Below are 21,302 nucleotides of genomic sequence, written 5' to 3' on the forward strand. Positions count from 1 at the left end.
TACTGTACATAAAAAACCCTAAAGACTCCACCCCAAAACTACTAGAACTGATATCGGAATACAGCAAAGTTGCAGGATACAAAATCAACACACAGAAATCTGTGGCTTTCCTATACACTAACAATGAACCAACAAAAAGAGAAATCAGGAAAACAACTCCATTCACAATTGCATCAAAAAAAATAAAATACCTTGGAATAAACCTAACCAAAGAAGTGAAAGACTTATACTCTGAAAACTACAAGTCACTCTTAAAAGAAATCAAAGGGGACACAAGCAGATGGAAATGCATCCCATGCTCATGGCTAGGAAGAATTAATATTGTCAAAATGGCCATCCTGCCCAAAGCAATATACAGATTTGATGCAATCCCTATGAAACTACCAGCAACATTCTTCAATGAACTGGAACAAATAATTCAAAAATTCATATGGAAACACCAAAGACCCCGAATAGCCAAAGCAATCCTGAGAAAGAAGAATAAAGTAGGAGGGATCTCACTCCCCAACTTCAAGCCCTACTATAAAGCCATAGTAATCAAGACAATTTGGTACTGGCACAAGAACAGAGCCACAGACCAATGGAACAGACTAGAGAATCCAGACATTAACCCAGACATATATGGTCAATTAATATTTGATAAAGGAGCCATGGACATACAATGGCGAAAGGACAGTCTCTTCAACAGATGGTGCTGGCAAAACTGGACAGCTACATGTAGGAGAATGAAACTGGACCATTCTCTAACCCCATATACAAAAGTAAACTCAAAATGGATCAAAGACCTGAATGTAAGTCATGAAACCATTAAACTTTTGGAAAAAAACATAGGCAAAAACCTCTTAGACATAAACATGAGTGACCTCTTCTTGAACATATCTCCCCGGGCAAGGAAAACAACAGCAAAAATGAACAAGTGGGACTATGTTAAGCTGAAAAGCTTCTGTACAGCAAAAGATACCATCAATAGAACAAAAAGGAACCCTACAGTATGGGAGAATATATTTGAAAATGACACATCCGATAAAGGTTTGACATCCAGAATATATAAAGAGCTCACATGCCTCAACAAACAAAAAACAAATAACCCAATTAAAAAATGGGCAGAGGAATTGAACAGACGGTTCTCCAAAAAAGAAATACAGATGGCCAACAGACACATGAAAAGATGCTCCACATCGCTAACTATCAGAGAAATGCAAATTAAAAATACAATGAGGTATCACCTCACACCAGTAAGGATGGCTGCCATCCAAAAGACAAACAACAACAAATGTTGGCGAGGCTGTGGAGAAAGGGGAACCCTCCTACACTGCTGGTGGGAATGTAAGTTAGTTCAACCACTGTGGAAAGCAGTATGGAGGTACATCAAAATGCTCAAAACAGACTTACCATTTGACCCAGGAATTGCACTCCTAGGAATTTACCCTAAGAATGCAGCAATCAAGTATGAGAAAGATCAGTGCACCCCTATGTTTATCTCAGCACTATTTACAATAGCCAAGAATTGGAAGCAACCTAAATGTCCATCGATAGATGAATGGATAAAGATGTGGTACATATACACAATGGAATACTACTCAGCCATAAGAAAAGGGCAAATCCTACCATTTGCAGCAACATGGATGGAGCTGGAGGGTATTATGCTCAGTGAAGCAAGCCAAGCAGAGAAAGAGAAATACCAAATGATTTCACTCATCTGTGGAATATAAGAACAAAGGAAAAACTGAAGGAACAAAACAGCAGCAGAATCACAGAACTCAAGAATGGACTAACAAGTACCAAAGGGAAAGGGACTGGGGAGGATGGGTGGATAGGGAGGGATAAATGGGGGGAGAAGTAGGGGGTATTAACATTAGCATGCATGGGGGGGTAGGAGAAAAGGGAGGGCTGTACAACACAGAGAAGGCAAGTAGTGATTCTACAACATTTTGCTATGCTGATGGACAGTGACTGTAAAAGGGTTTATGGGGGAGACCTGGTATAGGGGAGAACCTAGTAAACATAATATTCGTCATGTAAGTGTAGATTAGTGATACCAAAAACAAAACAAAAAAACAAAAAACAAAAAAAAAGGGCAGTTCCCGTGTGGTAACCTCCAATGAGTTCCACACAAGGGTATAAAGGGCATATAAAAGTGTAGGCAAAGGGTCTGTTTGTATTTATACAGAAGATCAAAGCCTAATTGGGCTACCCCGAAAAAGAACTTCCAACATCAGCATTCTCTGGAAGACTCATGCCAGAAGAAGATCATCAAAAAACCCCAACAAAGATCCACGCACTGCTACAGCTGTAGATGCACTCATCCCACCAGTTCCTGGACTTGCCATGGGAATGAAGAAGGAGATATCTAAGCTGGCCTGTGCATACAGTAAAACAGCAAATTTGACTGGATCTATACTGTTGGAACTCAACCAAGAATTAGGATAAGTGCAAATTGTAGCGCTCCAAAATCTTACAACTACAGACTATTTACTGTTAAAAGAACATAAGGGATGTGAACATTCCCCAGGAATGGGTTGTTTTAATTTGTCTGATTTCTCTCAGACTGTTCAAGTTCAGTTGGACAATATCCACCATGTCATAGATAAGTTTTCACAAATGCCTAAGGTGCCTAACTGGTTTTCTTGGTTTCACTGGAGATGGCTGGTAATTACAGGTATGCTTTGGTTATGTAACTATACTCCTATTATGTTAATGTGTGTGCGTAATTTAAGCAGTAGCTTAAAACCTATACATGCTGAAGTTACTCTACAAGAAGATATGTCAAAGAAATAATCAATCTTCCCATGTTTTCTTCCACCTGCTACTTCTATAGCTTTTCTTCTTCCTTCCTAATTACAACCCTTAAATAGAATTCGTGCCTCATCAAATTTACCGAGTATCATAATTCTTCCAAGTGGTAAAGATACCTCAAGACAAATGCTGGGCATAGAAGCTACAGGACATAAATATACAAAGAAATAAAAAGCTAACCATTTCAAACAATAAGGCTTCTCTCTCACTTACCAACTTTACATTTCCCTGTATGGCCCCAGAAGATGACTGGTTAGCCAGAGACGGGTAAGATTCCTCAAGGGAAGAACAACCTAAGACAGGCACAGTTGCAGGGGGGTCATCAGGTGAGAAATTGGGGATCAACAGAGGTGAGGCTTAGAACCTCCCCCACCCTGTTCTGAGAGAAATCTTCTGTATACATGGATGTTTTATTGCCCTTGTCTAGCTTGGATTAACACATAGTCTACAGGCACACACCTGATCATCTACATTTGCTCTCTTACAACACTAAACTATGTTTTCTACCTTTATCTTGTAGCTACCTACCAGTTCAGCATTTTATTAAAAATAATAATAATAGAGAAATGTGGTATCCACATATAAATCAAGTATAAAAATCAAATGAGTATGCATATTTGAACTGACTGTTCATAGTTCATAATGCATGAGCAAAACCGAAAATTTCTGTGATGACTGCCCTTGTACTGTTCACTATGTAACTTATTCACTATGTAAGAATTTGTTCTCCATGTAAGAACTTGTTTGTTATGCCTCAGAAGATTGGAGACTGATGAAAATTAGGCTTGGGGTCGATTAATGATTGTGCATTGAGCATTGACTCCCCTATACAGAATTTTATTGTTGTTAACAACCATTTGATCAATAAATATGAGAGATGCCCTCACAAACAAACAAACAAAAAAAAGTACACACTTCCAATGGTAAAATAAATAAGTAACCGGGATGTAATGTATAGCATAAGGAATATAGTCAAAATATTGTAACAACTTGGTATGGTGATAGCTGGTACCTAGAATTATCATGTATATAAATGTTGAATCACTATGTTGTACACCTGAAACTAATGTAATGTAATACTGTGTGTCAACTACCCTTCAATAAAAAATAATTATCTACAAAAAAAAAAGAAGTTAATTAATGATGTCTCAAGCTGCATGAAGCTGATATTAAACTAAAAGGTCACCCTTTAGCCATCAAAAAATATGCTGCACTGAGGCTTTTATTGGATGACTAATATATTGAAAGTTAATATGAATTTTTCTGCATCTTTGTTAAAATAAAAATCATGGCTGTTTGGTTCTGGAGTATCAAATTGAGGAGTGAGTTAGATTCAATATCACAAACAACTCCCAGTCTCGTCAGTAATGAGTATATTTAGCAAATGAGAGCCCACAGGATGGAAATTCATTGTTTTTGTTGGCACCGACTGAGTTAGCATTTGCCACTGCATTATTTGTCTCTGCAGTAAAATTCCTCAAATGGCTCAAGTCCCATTAGGTATTAAGCACCTGGACTGTGCTGTATCATGTGTCAGATCTGTAGTACCCCACAGGGATGTGAGGGTGAACTGGAACTGACTGCCCTTGGATTAATTTATACTCCACTAATGGAGCCTGCAAAGTAAACAAGGATCCCTGTGTAGTTAGTGGTGGGGGCCTGGAGGAGCCAAGCTGAGGAGGCCAGAGCCAACCCCTGATGGCTGAAAGTGCTGTGGGTGGCAATGAGGCCTGAGGGCCTCTGTTGTTCCAGAGACCCTAAGCCTCCAGGTCTGTGAACCAATGGGCATACTCCTGGGATTGGAGACTCTTCAAAATGGAGTTTGCTCAGGGGCAGACTCACAGAACCCAAGAAAGGACTAACAGTTACCAAAGGTAAAGGCACTGGGGAGAATGGGTGGGAAGGGAGGGATAAGGGGATTAAGGGGCATTATGATTAGCACACATAGTATAGGTGTGGCACGGGGAAGGCAGTATAGCACAGAGAAGACAAGTGGTGACTCTATAGCATCTTGCTACGCTGATGGACAGTGACTGTAATGGGGTATGTGGTGGGGACTTGATAATGGGGGGAATGTAGTACACAGTGTTGCTCATGCGAAATCTGAGCATAAGATTATATATCAATGATACCTTAATAAAAAAAAAAGTGGGGGTTTGCTAAGACAAAGTCAAATGAAGGAACTAAAACCCTGCTCTCAGAACAAAAGCTGAAGGCAGAATAGGGGTCAGTCTCACTCTAGGACTCTAAGGAGTATGCATTATTTGCCACTTCCCCAGCATGTTAAGTGACTTATTCCATCAGGATCCAGTTGTGTTTGACAGTAAACCCCTTAGGAAGCAGCTGTGGGCAGCAAGGCAAGGGGAGTCAGGAAGACCATGGGTCGGTGGGGAAGTGCTCTTGGGACCAGAGGAGATGGGGGCAGCTTCCAAAGGAGACAGAAGCACACATTTATTCATCCACTCAGCAGATATTGAGCATCAACTGTGTGCTACACAAATAGGTGGCTCAGGGATCGCGGCTAACAAACTGTGCAGCCAATACGAGAACATAGGTGGTTTCATCAGCTGGCTTCCCCCACTATGAGGTACTGTCCATGGTCCCAGGTCTCCTGTCTTCTCCCCTGTGTGGGGTGACCAGGGCTGGGTAGAAAGCAGACCATCCAGAGCCACACCTTCATTACTGCAACAAGAGCTGTGTTAATTCCTTCCAGCCCCCAGCCCCTGGAGAGGCCAGGCCCAGCACTCTTGCAGACTTGGACTGTCCTATAGATGGTAGATGGACCTTGAAATCTTCTAATAGCCATGTTTAAAATAATACAAAGAAAAAAAGTAAAATTGGTTTTAATGACATTTTATTTAACCCAATATATCCAAAATATCATTTCAACATGGAAATTAAGATTTAAAAATTATTTAGGAATATTTCATTTTTATTCTTTTTTATATCCTTTTTTTTTTTTTTTGTAGTGAGTCTTCAAAGTCCAGTCTTACACCTACATCCCATCTCAGGTACTCCATAGACCTGTGTGGCAAATGGCTGCTGCATTGGACTGTATGCGGAGCTAGAAAACCCAAGGTTCTTCATTCAACTTCTGATTCTCTTGATAGCCAAGGAAGTAGCTGGAAAATCCCTGACATTTCTGTGCTTCATCTCCCAATTTATATAAAATCAGTTAGGAAGAGACAGCTCTGTGATGAGGGATGACTAATAGGTACAGCTGTAAAGCGGTCTTGAGGATAGATGTATGAATTCCTAATAATCAAGGCATGAGAACACAGGACACAGTACCACCAACATATCACCCACTGGCAGTAGCCACCTGATTTAGCATGTGACCCCGAGCAGTGCCCAGGGCCCGCTGTAAATCACGTGGCCATTCCAAGAAAGCCACATCCCAACACACGCGTGGAGAGGTGTCTAGCCCAGCATGTTGGGCTCCTCTTGTTGTGTTTTTCACTCTTGTTTAAGGAAATTAATGGGTAGAGAAATGACAGAAGGAGCCCAGCCACATCGAAGTCAAGGGAAGATGATGCAGCCAGGAAGTAATGGCTCCACACAAGTCAGTACAAAGGCCTCGAAAGTCAATGATCATGGGGGGAAAATGTTGCCAAGTCAAAGTGCATTCAGAACATGTCCTCTGCTTTCCTATCCCTCTCCTTTCCCAGCAGCAGTCACTACCGGAGCCCTGCTGGCCTTCTCAGTCCATGCCGGGTAGACTGGTGAGAGCCAGACGGTGTCACAGATTGTACAGGAGGGGAGAAAATACATAACTGGGTCCTGGGACTGAGTGCCATTTTATTTTATTTTTTATTTTTTATTTTTTATTTTTTTATTTTTTTATTTTTTTGAGAGGGCATCTCTCATATTTATTGATCAAATGGTTGTTAACAACAATAAAATTCTGAATAGGGGAATCAATCGCACAATCATTAATAAACCCCAAGCCTAATTCTCAACAGTCTCCAGTCTTCTGAAGCATAACAAACAAGTCTCACATGGTGAACAAATTATTACATAGTGAATAAGTTCTTACATGGTGAACAGTGCAAGGGCAGTCATCACAGAAACTTTTGGTTTTGATCTCGCATTATGAACTATAAACAATCAGGTCAAATATGAATATTCGTTTGATTTTTATAATTGATTTATATGTGAATCCCACATTTCTCCCTTATTATTATTATGATTATTATTATTTTTTTTAATAAAATGCTGAAGTGGTAGGTAGATGCAAGATAAAGGTAGAAAACATAGTTTAGTGCTGTAAGAAAGCAAATGTACATGATCAGGTGTGTGCCTATAGACTAAGTATTAATCCAAGCTAGACAAGGGCAACAAAACATCCACGGATGCAGAAGATTTCTCTCAAAACAGGGGGGGTGGAGTTCTAAGCCCCACCTCTGTTGATCCCCAATTTCTCACCTGATGGCCCCCCTGCGACTGTGCCTGTCTTAGGTTGTTCCTCCCTTGAGGAATCTTACCCGTCTCTGACTAACCAGTCATCTTCCGGGGCCATACAGGGAAATGTAAAGTTTGTAAGTGAGAGAGAAGCAATATTGTTTGAAAAGGTTAGCTTTTCACTTCTTTGCAGATTTATGCCCTGTGGCTTCTATGCCCAGCATTTGTCTTGAGGTGTCTTTACCACTTGGAAGAATTATGATACTCGGTAATTTCGATATGAGGCACGAATTCTACTAAAGGGTTGTAATTAGGAAGGAAGAAGAAAAGCTATAGAAGTAGCAGGCGGAAGAAAACATGGGAAGATTGATTATTTCTTTGACATATATTCTTGTAGAGTAACTTCAGCATGTATAGGTTTTAAACTACTAATTAAATTGCATACACACATTAACATAATAGGAATACAGCTACATAACCAAAGCAGACCTACAATTACCAGCCATCTCCAGTGAAACCAAGAAAACCAGCTGGCACCCTAGGCATTTGTGAAAACTTATCAATGATATGATGGATATTGTCTAACTGAATTTGAATACTTTGAGAAAAATCAGACAAATTAAAACAACACATTCCTGGGAACTGTTCACATCCCATATGTTCTTTTAACAGTAGATAGTCCATAGTCGCAAGATTTTGGAGCGCTGCAACTTGCACTTCTCCTAATTCTTGGTTGAGTTCCAACAGTATAGATCCAGTCAAATTTGTTGTTTTACTGTATGCACAGGCCAGCTTAGATATCTCCTTCTTCATTCCAATGGCAAGTCCAGGAACCGGTGGGATGAATGAAGCTACAACTGCAACAGCACCAGGATCTTTGTTGAAGTTTTTTGATGATCATCTTCTGGAATGACTCTTCCAGAGAATGTTGATGTTGGAAGTTCTTCTTCATATCGTATCTTAATTCATTTTCTGGGTAGCCAAATTAGGCTTTGATCCTCTGTATAAAGACAAACAAACCCTTTGCCACACTTTGATATGCCCTTTATATCACTGTGAAGAACTTATTGGAGATCACCACACAGGAACTGCTTTTTTTTTTTTAAGAGAAAGGAATATTATCAGAAAAATGTACTTCCATAGCTGATCATCTGACAACCTTTAAATGATCAAAATTAAGGATATTTAAAGCATGCATTGTTGACTTACAGTTAGTTTTACCCTATCAGGGAGTAATCCCCCTTTTATTTCTTTTTTTTCTTTTTGTTATCATTAATCTACAATTACATTAAGAATATTATGTTTACTAGGCTCTCCCCTACACCAGGTCCCCCCCACAAACCCCTTTACAGTCACTGTCCCTCAGCATAGCAAAATGTTGTAGAATCACTACTTGCCTTCTCTGTGTTGTACAGCCCTCCCCTTTCTCCCACCCCCCCATTATGCATACTAATCATAATACCCACTTTCTTCTTCCCCCCCACTTATCGCTCCCTACCCACCCATCCTCCCCAGTCCCTTTCCCTTTGGTACATGTTAGTCCATTCTTGGGTTCTGTGATTCTGCTGCTGTTTTGTTCCTTCAGTTTTTCCTTTGTTCCTATACTCCACAGATGAGTGAAATCATTTGGTATTTCTCTTTCTCTGCTTGGCTTATTTCAATGAGCATAATACCCTCTAGCTCCATCCATGTTTTTGCAAATGGTAGGATTTGTTTTCTTCTTATGGCTGAGTAATATTCCATTGTGTATATGTACCACATCTTCTTTATTCATTCACCTACTGATGGACACTTAGGTTGCTTTCAATTCTTGGCTATTGTAAATAGTGCAGCGATAAACATAAGGGTGCATCTGTCTTTTTCAAACCTGAGTGCTGCATTCTTAGAGTAAATTCCTAGGAGTGGAATTCCTGGTCAAATGTTAGGTCTATTTTGAGCATTTTGAGGAACCTCCATACTGCTTTCTACAATGGTTGAACTAATTTACATTCCCAACAGCAGTGTAGGAGGGTTCCCCTTTCTCTACAACCTCGCCAACATTTGTTGTTGTTTGTCTTTTGGATGGTAGCCATCCTTACTGGTGTGAGGTGATACCTCATTGTGGTTTTAATTTGCATTTCTCTGATAATTAGCGATGTGGAGCATCTTTTCATGTGTCTGTTGACCATCTGTATTTCTTTTTTGAAGAACTGTCTGTTCAGTTCCTCTGCCCATTTTTTAATTGGATTATTTGACTTTTGTTTGTTGAGGCATGTGAGCTCTTTATATATTTTGGATGTCAAGCCTTTATCGGATCTGTCATTTACAAATATATTCTCCCATACTGTAGGGTACCTTTTTGTTCTATTGATGGTGTCTTTTGCTGTACAGAAGTTTTTCAGCTTAATAGAGTCCCACTTGTTCATTTTTGCTGTTGTTTTCCTGGCCCAGGGAGATATGTTCAAGAAGAGGTCACTCTTGTTTATGTCTAAGAGGTTTTTGCCTATGTTTTTTTCTAAGAGTTTTATGGTTTCATGACTTACATTCAGGTCTTTGATCCATTTTGAATTTACTTTTCTGTGTGGGGTCAGACAATGGTCCAGTTTCATTCTCCTACATGTAGTTGTCCAGTTTTGCCAGCACCATCTGTTGAAGAGACTGTCATTTCACCATTGTATGTCCATGGATCCTTTATCAAATATTAATTGACCATATATGTTTTGGTTAATGTCTGGAGTTTCTAATCTGTTCCACTGGTCTGTGGCTCTGTTCTTGTGCCAGTACCAAATTGTCTTGATTACTATGGCTTTGTAGTAGAGCTTGAAGTTGGGGAGTGAGATCCCCCCTACTTTATTCTTCTTTCTCAGGATTGCTTTGGCTATTCAGGGTCTTTGGTGTTTCCATATGAATTTTTGAACTATTTGTTCCAGTTCATTGAAGAATGTTGCTGGTAGTTTCATAGGGATTGCATCAAATCTGTATATTGCTTTGGGCAGGATGGCCATTTTGACGATATTAATTCTTCCTAGCCACGAGCATGGGATGAGTTTCCATTTGTTAGTGTCCCCTTTAATTTCTCTTAAGAGTGACTTGTAGTTTTCAGAGTATAAGTCTTTCACTTCTTTGATTAGGTTTATTCCTAGGTATTTTATTCTTTTTGATGCAATTCTGAATGGAGTTGTTTTCCTGATTTCTCTTTCTGTTGGTTCATTGTTAGTGTATAGGAAAGTCACAGATTTCTGTGTGTTAATTTTGTATCCTGCAACTTTGCTGTATTCCAATATCAGTTGTAGTAGTTTTGGAGTGGAGTCTTTGGGGTTTTTTATGTACAATATCATGTCATCTGCAAATAGTGACAGTTTAACTTCTTCTTTACCAATCTGGATTCCTTGTATTTCTTTGTTTTGACTGATTGTCGTGGCTATGACCTCCAGTACTATGTTAAATAACAGTGGGGAGAGTGGGCATCCCTGTCTTGCTCCCGATCTCAGAGGAAAAGCTTTCAGTTTCTCGCTGTTCAGTATTATGTTAGCTGTGGGTTTATCATAGATGGCCTTTATTATGTTGAGGTACTTGCCCTCTATACCCGTTTTGCTGAGAGTTTTTATCATGAATGGATGTTGAATTTTGTCAAATGCTTTTTCAGCATCTATGGAGATGATTATGTGGTTTTTGTGCTTCTTTTTGTTCATGTGGTGGATGATGTTGATGGATTTTCGAATGTTGTACCATCCTTGCATCCCTGGGATAAATCCCACTTGGTCGTGTTATATGATCCTTTTGATATATTTTTGAATTCGGTTTGCTAATATTCTATTGAGTATTTTTGCATCTGCATTCATCCGAGATATTGGTCTGTAGTCTTCTTTTTTGGTGGGGTCTTTGCCTGGTTTTGGTATTAGGGTGATGTTGGCTTCATATAATGAGTTTGGGGGTATTCCCTCCTCTTCTATTTTTTGGAAAACTTTAAGAAGAATGGTTATTATGTCTGCTCGATGTGTCTGATAAAATTCCAAGGTAAATCTGTCTGGCCCGGGGGTTTTGTTCTTGGGTAGTTTTTCATTACCATTTCAATTTCTTTGCTCGTAATTGGTTTGTTTAACTTTTGTGTTTCTTCCTTGGTTAGTCTTGGAAGGTTGTATTTTTCTAGGAAGTTATCCATTTCTTCTAGGTTTTCCAGCTTGTTGGCATATAGGTTTTCATAGTCGTCTTTAATAATTTTTTGTATTCATGTGGAGTCTGTCATGATTTTTCCATTCTCATTTGTGATTCTGTTGATTTGTGTTGATTCTCTTTTTCTCTTAATAAATTTGGCTAGAGGCTTATCTATTTTGTTTATTTTCTCAAAGAATCAGCTCTTGGTTTCATTGATTTTTGCTATTGTTTTATTCTTCTCAATTTTGTTTATTTCTTCTCTGATCTTTATTATGTCCCTCCTTCTGCTGACTTTAGGCCTCATTTGTTCTTCTTTTTCCAGTTTCAATAATTGTGATGTTAGACTATTCATTTGGGATTGTTCTTGCTTCTTCAAGTGTGCCTGGATCGCTATATACTTTCCTCTTAAGACTGCTTTCGCTGCGTCCCACAGAAGTTGGGGCTTTGTGTTGTTGTTGTCATTTGTATCCATATATTGCTTGATTTGTATTTTAATTTGTTCATTGATCCATTGATTATTTAGGAGCATGTTGTTAAGCCTCCATGTGTTTGTGAGCCTTTTTGTTTTCTTTGTAGAATTTATTTCTACTTTTATACCTTTGTAGTCTGAAAAGTTGGTTGGTAGAATTTCAATATTTTGGAATTTACTGTGGCTCTTTTTGTGGGCTAGTATGTGGTCTATTCTGGAGAATGTTCCATGTGCACTTGAGAAGAATGTATATCCTGTTGCTTTTGGATGTAGAGTTATATAGATGTCTATTAGGTCCATCTGTTCTACTGTGTTGTTCAGTGCCTCCATGTCCTTACTTATTTTCAGCCCAGTGGATCTATCCTTTAGGGTGAGTGGTGTGTTGAAGTCTCCTAAAATGACTGCATTGCAGTCTATTTCCCCCTTTAGTTTTGTTAGTATTTGTTTCACATATGCTGGTGCTCCTGTGTTGGGTGCATATATATTTAGAATGGTTATATCCTCTTGTTGGACTGCGCCCTTTATCATCATGTAGTGTCCTTCTTTATCTGTTGTTACTTTCTTTGTTTTGAAGTCTATTTTGTTTGATATTAGTACTGCAACCCTTGCTTTCTTATCGCTGTTGTTTGCCTGAAATAATTTTTGAATCCCTTGACTTTTAGTCTGTGCATGTCTTTGGGTTTGAGGTGAGTTTCTTGTGAGCAGCATATAGAACGGTCTTGCTTTTTTATCCATTCTATTACTCTGTGTCTTTTGATTGGTGCATTCAGTCCATTTACATTTAGGGTGACTATTGAAAAATATGTACTTATTGCCATTGCATGCTTTAAATTCATTGTTTACCAAAGGTTCAAAGTTAGCCTCTTTAGTATCTTACTGCCTAACTTAGCTTGCTTATTGAGCTGTTATATACACTGTCTGGAAATTCTTTTCTTCTCTCCCTTCTTATTCCTCCTCCTCCATTCTTCATATGTTGGGTGTTTTGTTCTGTGCTCTTTTTAGGAGTGCTCCCATCTAGAGCAGTCCCTCTAAGATGCCCTGTAGAGGTGGTTTGTGGGAGGCAAATTCCCTCTGCTTTTGCTTGTCTGGGAATTGTTTAATCCCTCCATCATATTTAAATGATAATCGTGCTGGATACAGTATCCTTGGTTCAAGGCCCTTCTGTTTCATTGCTTTAAATATATCATGCCATTCTCTTCTGGCCTGTAAGGTTTCTGTCGAGAAGTCTGATGATAGCCTGATGGGTTTTCCTTTATAGGTATCCTTTTTCTCTCTAGCTGCCTTTAAAACTCTCTCCTTGTCCTTGATCTTTGCCATTTTAATTATTATGTGCCTTGGTGTTGTCCTCCTTGGGTCCTTTCTGTTGCTGTGTATTTCTGTGGTCTGTTCGATTATTTCCTCCCCCAGTTTGGGGAAGTTTTCAGCTATTATTTCTTCAAAGACACTTTCTATCCCTTTTTCTCTCTTCTTCTTCTTCTGGTACCCCTATAATATGGATATTGTTCCTTTTGGATTGGTCACACAGTTCTCTTAATATTGTTTCATTCCTGTAGATCTTTTTATCTCTCTCTATGTCAGCTTATATGCATTTCTGTTCTCTGGTTTCTATTCCATCAGTGGCCTCTTGCATCTTATCCATTCTGGTTATAAATCCTTCCAGAATTTGTTTCCCTTCTGTAATCTCCTTCCTGGCATCTGTGATCTCCCTGCAGACTTCATCCCTTAGCTTTTGCATATTTCTCTGCATGTCTGTCAGCATGTTTATGATTCTTATTTTGAATTCTTTTTCAGAAGACTGGTTAGGTCTGTCTCCTTCTCTGGTGTTGTCTCTGTGATATTTGTCTGCCTGTAGCTTTGCCTTTTCATGGTGATAGAAATAGTTTGTAGAGCTGGCACGAGTGATGGCTGGAAGAACTTCCCTTCTTGTTGGTTTGTGGCCCTCCTCTGCTGGGAGAACAGCGACCTCTAGTGGCTTGTGCTGGGCAGCTGGGTGCAGACAGGGCTTCTGATTCCTGCCTGGCTGCTATGGAGTTAATCTCCGCTGTTGCTGTGGGCGTGGCCTGCCTCTGGCCACTTCTCCAATATGGTGGAGCCATGTTGGAGGGGGAGCGGCCGGGAGGCTATTTATCTCCGTGAGGGGCCTCCGTGCTCCCTGCTGCCCAGGGGGTTAGAGTGCCCAGAGATCCCCAGATTCCCTGCCTCTGGACTAAGTGACCTGGGACACTTCCGCCCGGTTTTGGGGTCCCTGTCCCTTTAAGACTTCCAAAAAGCACTCGCCAAAAAAAAAAAAAAAAATTAAATTAATAATTTAAAAAAAAGAAAAAAAAAAGCCACTCGCTTTTCTTTGTCCTCAGGCACCAGCCTCAGGGACCTGCTCACCGGTCTTGCTGCCCTGTTTCCCTAGTATCCAGCACCCCATGCATGCACTGTGTCTGCGCTCTGGTCCGGATGGCTAGGGCTGGGTGTTTAGCAGTTTTGGGCTCCTCTCCCTCCCTGCTCCAACTCTTCGCCTCCCGCCGGGAGCTGGGGGGAGATGCGCTTGGGTCCCTCTGGGCTGGGGCTTGTATCTTACCCCCTTCACGAGGCGCTGGGTTCTCGCAGGTGTGGATGTGATCTGGATGTTGTCCTGTGTCCTTTGGTCTCTACTCTAGGAAGAGTTGTCTTTGTTATATTTTCATAAATGTATGTGATTTTGGGAGGAGATTTCCACTGCTCTACTCATGCCACCATCTTGGCTCCACCCTCCCCATTTTATTTTTTGACTTCCTCCTTTCTTGAGCAAATAACACAGTAGAATTGCTACCGCATTCATTGATGAGAAGGTGGCTTGTGAAGTGGGTCTCCATTTTTAGTGGGATTAAAAATAACAGGAGGCCCAGTCTTGTAGCCTCTTGTTACCATTTATGACTCACTTGCTTCAGTTTGTGTGAACTTTTGTGAAGAAACAGCCATACATTTTATGAACACTTCCATAAAGGAGTTTCTTTTCCTTTGTGGGTGTAAAGGAGAAGTAGAAAAGAGGACTGAGGACCAAGATGACACCAGAGGACTACTTTCATGTTAGTTTCAGCTGAATTAAAATCTTTGAGTCTCGAAATACTTCTTTCAAGTCTGTGGAATGGGGAAACAGGCTGTGCAATACACCATGTCATGTGTCTGCTTGGTCATTTTACCTAAAGGACAGCCCCTGAGCCACACGCCATCTCAGCCCGCCCAGTCTGGCCGTCCCCATGAACGTGGAGAGGATGGCCTGCACCTGGCCAGGGCTTCCCATTTAAGAGCAGATAGTACTTAGCTTAGAGACTCACATCTCATCAGGGAGTCAGTTGGATTCCAGCAAGTCATTGCCTCTGCAAGAAAGGTAGTAACTTAACATTTTTAGAGAGGGAACTGTTCATTTCCTCTTCTCTGAGTACTGCTTAAATGATGCAGACCTATGGCCAAGTTTCCCAGTACTGTTGTCAGGGCCTCTTTAGATCCTGGAGCTGGACACAGAGCTGAGCCAGCGGGCCATGGAAACTTGAGAGCACTCCAAATCTCGAAGCACCTTGACTGAAATCATTAAACACTTCATAATGTATTTTTTTAAAGGTATAAGACCCAAAAGAAATGACCAAGTGAAAGAAAAATAGTAGTAAAAACATTCTTCCAACCGAACTTATCCTACAAATGGCAAACCAGTGAAGTGACAAGTTTTACATGCTCTGTTTTCTGGAAGGGGAGAGACATCTTAAAGGGAAAAAATGGACAGCTTTGTTGATTGTCGCTCACACATCATTTGAGGCAAAGCCAGGCTTACACACGTATTTCATTTTCCAACGCAAAAGGCATTTTGATTACTTAAAATGTTAAACCCTCCAGGAAGAGAGCTACTTTTGCAGGCTGAGTTTTCTTGGCTGACTTGTGGGGAGCTGGGTAGGAATCATTGGTGCAGTTTGGCGGCATAAGTGAGAAGCAGCCCCTATCCCTCTGCAGTGTTAGTGGACACAGGGCTGGATGGGGGGTGTAAGTTATCCAGTTAAGTAGCCCCTTTCTGCTCTCTGTTCCTGGTAGACTTCCTTTTCTAATCTGAAAGCCTGTTTATTCCAAGTGCCCCAAAACAGAATCACTGAATAAGAATGGTTTCTGAGGACAGTATACCTTCACCAGAGGCTTATGCTCTTTAATTTATTAACAACTACCTAGTGAGAATCTAATGTGACATGAGCTATGCTGGGCTTGGTAAAAAAAAGTTAAAATCAATGTATTCACATTTGATTAAAATGTATGCAAATTTTTAAGTAGATACTTTCCAAAGTCTAATTTTATGCACAGAATTTAAAATAATGCAAATCACCCCACATTTTAAAAGTCTGTCAAGAGCTGCATCATTTCAAAGCTGGCAGGCTGAGTGTGTTTTAACAGTGTTACATGCTTGCCACACATTGGCACCAGTTTGCTTGGGCAACGGACACCCCACCAGCGTTTGGCAGCCTCCAGTGGAATCTAAAATCATTTCCTTCCACTAGGATTCTGCAAATGATTTTGGTGACCACAGCACTGTCATTCCAGGATACTTCGGTATGAAATCTGAACATGACCCTGCAGATCTGGAGTTTCAGACTAAATTTCAGCTTTCACAGGTTTTAGGCCCATGTGGCCACAGCTTTGGAAATTTAATATGTCCGCACATTCACTATTGTTATAACTTAAAATATCTTGACATCTCATGTTAAAAAAAAATTCAACTGAGTAAATTTTAAAGATTTCACTGCCTTTATTCAACAATTCATGAATCGGGCAGCATCCCATTCAGCAGACAAAAAGGAGCTGTAGAAAGGGGGAAACTTTTATAGGCAGAAGGGGGCAGGGATAAGCAAACAGCACATTGTTTTAGGTAAGGTCTCCTCCCTTTGGGGGGCAACAGGGGTCTATCAGGCAGATTATACAACTTAGTGCCAACCAGGAAATTCCAGACTGACTGGTTGAGATGAGATTGCTAGGAAAGGCAGAAACTGCAGTTAGATTAGGTATTGGTGATCGTTTGGTGACAGGCTTAGCCCAAGGAACTCCATTTTTGGACCTGTTATCTCTTTTGTAACACTTTGAATAGTAATATAATGTCTGACATATATTGCACACTTATGATATACCAGGAGCTATTCTAATCAATCCCAACAACTCAGTGAGATAGAGGTACTATTATTACCCCATTTTAAAAACCTTGATACATGGGAGTTAAGTATCTCATCCAAGGCCTCTCAGCAAGTATGTGGGGACCAGGATTCACAACCAGGCAAGCTGGTGTGGACCCTGCCCTCTCTGCTTGTGCTACAGTCATCCTAGCATTCTCTTGGCTAGACCTGGTGATCCCATCCAAAACCTTCAGCTTTGGAAGAAATTAGACCTGGTAAATGGTACAGAGAAGGCAAAACAACCATCATGAAACACTCTCCAAAACGCATCCGCTCTCTTTTGTTATTACTGGAAAATTACTCTTGCACTGTGTTCATTTCAAATAATGCAACTTTCCTCCATAGAGCAGTAGTCCTGACCTTGAGAAGCTTGCAGTTGAGCTTCGAGCAGCACCTGACATTCAATGACTGGTTAGATATGCTGGGGACTCAGGAAGCCAAGTGCATTCTCCTTCCCTCTTCCTCCAGCTCTGCATGGTACACACTGTCAACTCCAGTCATTTCTTAGAGATGGTTATTCGAAACTCCCTGCTCAGAGACTCCCTCCCTAATCTAACAGGTGTCTTTTTGAGCAGGAAACTCACTTTCAGGCTTTCCATCTCATGTTGAAAGTTGATAATAATACTAAAACTGTTATCCATGTTCAGCACATAACTTGTTCTGGCAAGCATTCCCCAAAACCTGAGGTTGCAGATGAACAGACAAGACCCCAATTTGTGTGAGAACTTGACACCAGGCAGGGGAACACGACCCAGCCAACACAGGCCTTTCGCCATTGCCTGGAGAGGATGGCATATAGAGCCTTTTCCCCATCAGTTCTGCTCAGCCTTTAAGAAACCTAGCTTCCACCTTTCAAACAAATAATTTGATTTAATAGGGACACCGTTAATGGAATTTAGATGCCACAGAAAGCATAAAGTCAGCTGAGTTCACGTATGCAGTATGAAGATAGAGCTCTATACTTTTAGTTGTAACCGAAAGGTCATCTTACTACTTGAACTGACTGAAGTCCCCCATCTTCCAGAGCCCAGAACCTTGAAGAGCAGTGGACTAAGAAACCCCAGGGCTGTTCAGTGCTGGGAACCACACCCTAGGTTTATTTCCAAGTGGGGACCCTCAGCACCCAAGACAATCTGCTTCCAAAAAAACAATGTGGAAAATTTCTTGCTTGGAAACACTGATTTTTTGCCTTTATTGTGAATCACAGGAATCTGATCACCATTCTTCAACATCTCTGTACCTCCAAAACATAAAACTCATTGTCTTTTCAGTCATGATTGACTTACCTAGAGCTTGGGTTTGAAATACATTTGTGATTTTTTTTAAGTGCATGCTGTTTCAGCAAACACAACAGGTTGATTGATGCAGCAATTCTTTTCCATTTCAAAGCCCTGCTTTGGCTCGGGTCTTAATCCCTAGGAGCACATAGCTTTAACTCTTGGTTTCCCAGGAAAGCCCTTGGTGATTTCCATGTGGCTGTAACGGCAGACTTGTTCCGTGAGGCTTCCACCCGGGTTTCCAGGGTGTGTTTTGTACAGGCTCCTTCTCCAACGTGACAACTTCATTAAAGAACACTAACATTTGTAAACATACTGGCTTTTCGAAGAAGATGTGAAGCTTCCTTTCAGAACCCGCAGCCATCCATATTGTTGGATGAACTATGTGGAGGGAGATAACCTATTTACATACTAAAAAGGTCAGTGTTGGACAGTCAGTATTTAGAGATGAATTTGCGGCTGCTTACAACTTGAGCGTAAGATTTGGGGGAAGGCCACAATTTCACCAGCTCTTTATATGTGTAGATAGCATGCACTGGTAAGTATGAAGGATGTCTGTACCATGTAGTCAGGGTGGTGATGGATTGGCTCCTTCATAGCTGAAAACCTCTCTGATTACTAAGGGTATGTGATTGTGTGACCATGAGAAGGACAGGTCAGCCTCGCCTACTAAAAACTGTCATTAATTGGAGGTGGAAATATCTGCTGAATAGCTTTTCAGACTCCATTGGTAAAACACAAACCACCATAGTAGACTTTAAATTATGTGGCTACTGCTTACTTAACCTGCCATTTACATTAGGAAAGGTAGACTTGTAGGGCACTTAAAACATTCTCTTTTGGGGTCTTTCTTTTCAAAGTCTTTCGTAGTATCAACAGCTTTCTTTTGCTAATGTGTGTTGAAAGTGTTTTAGAAGTTGACATTTTCCTCTGAAATCCCTGCAATGTTTTTGCTCTGTATCCATTTGTACATTCAAAGCAAAACAATTAGCGAACTGAGATCCAAGGCTCCTTCTAAATGTCAGAATATACCAAAGTAGTAAAGTTACTCTAGAAAGGGGAAAACTAGTTCCGAGAGGCTGGGGAGAAGCATGAGGGTGAAGTGAAGTCTTCCTCCTTAGTGATACAAGCAGCGCATCTGGGGCAAGCAGGTAGCCATGGCCCTCATGCCTCAGGCCCATGGCATATTCCGAGTTTTTTCTCTGAAAAGACAGCAGCCATTCCACAGTGCCTGCACCTGGGCAGTCACATCTCAGCTGTGGCTGCTTTCCGGAAGTTCCAGTGAGGCATTGAGTCTTGCTGGGAGCTACAGCAGCAGCTGCTGCCCAGGTTCTCATGGGGACCTTGTGCTGTACTCTGTGTTCAGTGTCCCTCAGGAGACCTATCAAGGCAGACGTGGCCCTGGGCTCATTGCGTATTTGGAGACCCATGAGGCATCTTCCAGGAAGAAACTGTTCTCTGCGTGCATGCGCATCCCCGATAGCTCAATGTACTCATCCACTTAGTAGCCACATTCTGCAAGGCTCAAGCCCTCCTCTGATTCTTGATTTAGGGAGAGAGGAGCCAGTGGCAGTGATAAACCAGCCCTTCATTGACACTAAAAAGTGCCTCATAAAGATCATTTGCACTTGGTTAGCAAATAGCCACAGTCTTTGGGACCTATTGTAACTTCTATTTCTCAAGACCAGTGTTTCGAAAAAGAACAGTGGTGTCATCTGTCTCAGGGATTCCTCTTGGCACTGATGCCTCGTGACTAGAAGACCAGGGTCTGCACGTCCATGCACTTGGCCTAGCCTGCTGGGCCCTGTAGCAAGGTGCTGACCTACTGCTCAGTATCCACACATGGAAGCCTCACTCACAGTGCCTGCCCACCTCTCTTTCAGAGCATTTGTCCCAGAAGAAGTAGCAGGGACTGCGCCAGTTGGTCTTCCCATCAGCCATGTCAGCGCACCCTTTCTGGGACCTTCCCCTGGGCAAGGAGCAGCACCGCAAGCTGCTTCCAGGCATAGCTGACATTCAGGCCGGTGAGGTGGCCCGGTGGACAGCAGATGAGGTGGTGAGCGGGCTGCCCTGGGGCCCTGGAGGAACCGTGGCTGCTGAAGCCCCTGAGTCAGATTTAAGGTCCACACTTAAGGAAGAAGGCAGGCACGGCTTTGAGGAAATTAAGAAAACCAGGCTGCCTTTGCCCGCCTCTCCCCTGCACCATCTCCTTCCTCCTTGCCGAGGGCCCTGGGCTAATTTAGGCAGAGGAGACAAGCTCTGGCCCCACCTCACAGATTTACTTCCAGGAAGGAAGCACAGTCTGTGTAAGCAGCTCAGGTTTGCCTCCTGGCAACCCCTGTCGTAAGAGGTGCGCTCACCCACAAGGTGTCAGTGCCCTAAGGGGCTCCCTTTGTCTGGGGCCCCAGAAGACCCATTGATTCCACTGCAGGAGCTCTGGACTGCCATGTCCACTGAAGTCACAGAGATCCAGGCAACCTCAGGTTTATTTAAAGTAAATTACATCACAACATTTCACAAGATACTGTATGGAGGGAAAACTGGGTCCAATTTTAATATAAACATGCCTTACAACACAGGTGCTTAACAAGGATCAGGTAAGTCCCATTGCTTTACTGTGACACTGCAGAAATGCCTCATATATAAAGCAATGTTCTTTTAAGGAATACTCTCTCTGACTGACATTCCTTTTTAATAAAAGTCTTGTTTTCACTTGTCAGGACTTAATTTAACCTTTTTTTTTTAATGAAGAAAAACCCTGGGTCACTCTGAGGACAAGATAAAAGAGGAGCTGGAGTTAAATCAGTCAGACTGTTCCCTGAGCACTCACTGTGGTCACCAGTGACTCAGGCTCGGTCTCAGCCTTCTGTTTGGACAAGGAGAGTGGGGGTGTGGAGGGACCCTGTTCCTTCCTGCTCCTCCCAGGCACCCCACACAGCTGCCTGTGGACGCCACACTGCTGGGCCTCGCAGAGGGGCTGGCACCTCGTTCCCCCATACCCTACCTGCACCCTCTCTCCTTCCACGCCTTCCAAGGACCCGGGTGTTGGAA

General features: G+C 41.6%; 1 protein-coding gene across 1 annotated transcript in view; it reads left to right on the plus strand.

Moving 5' to 3' along the window:
- L3MBTL4 (L3MBTL histone methyl-lysine binding protein 4) overlaps positions 1–21,302 on the plus strand; it is a 503,654-nt gene that overhangs the window by 470,265 nt on the left and 12,087 nt on the right. Inside the window, 1 exon segment of the mRNA XM_057504056.1 lies at positions 20,135–20,304. Within this exon segment, the coding sequence (XP_057360039.1) occupies positions 20,135–20,304 (170 nt within the window).

The sequence above is a fragment of the Manis pentadactyla genome, chromosome 6 (assembly GCF_030020395.1).
Source record: "Manis pentadactyla isolate mManPen7 chromosome 6, mManPen7.hap1, whole genome shotgun sequence".
Lineage (NCBI taxonomy): Eukaryota > Metazoa > Chordata > Mammalia > Pholidota > Manidae > Manis > Manis pentadactyla.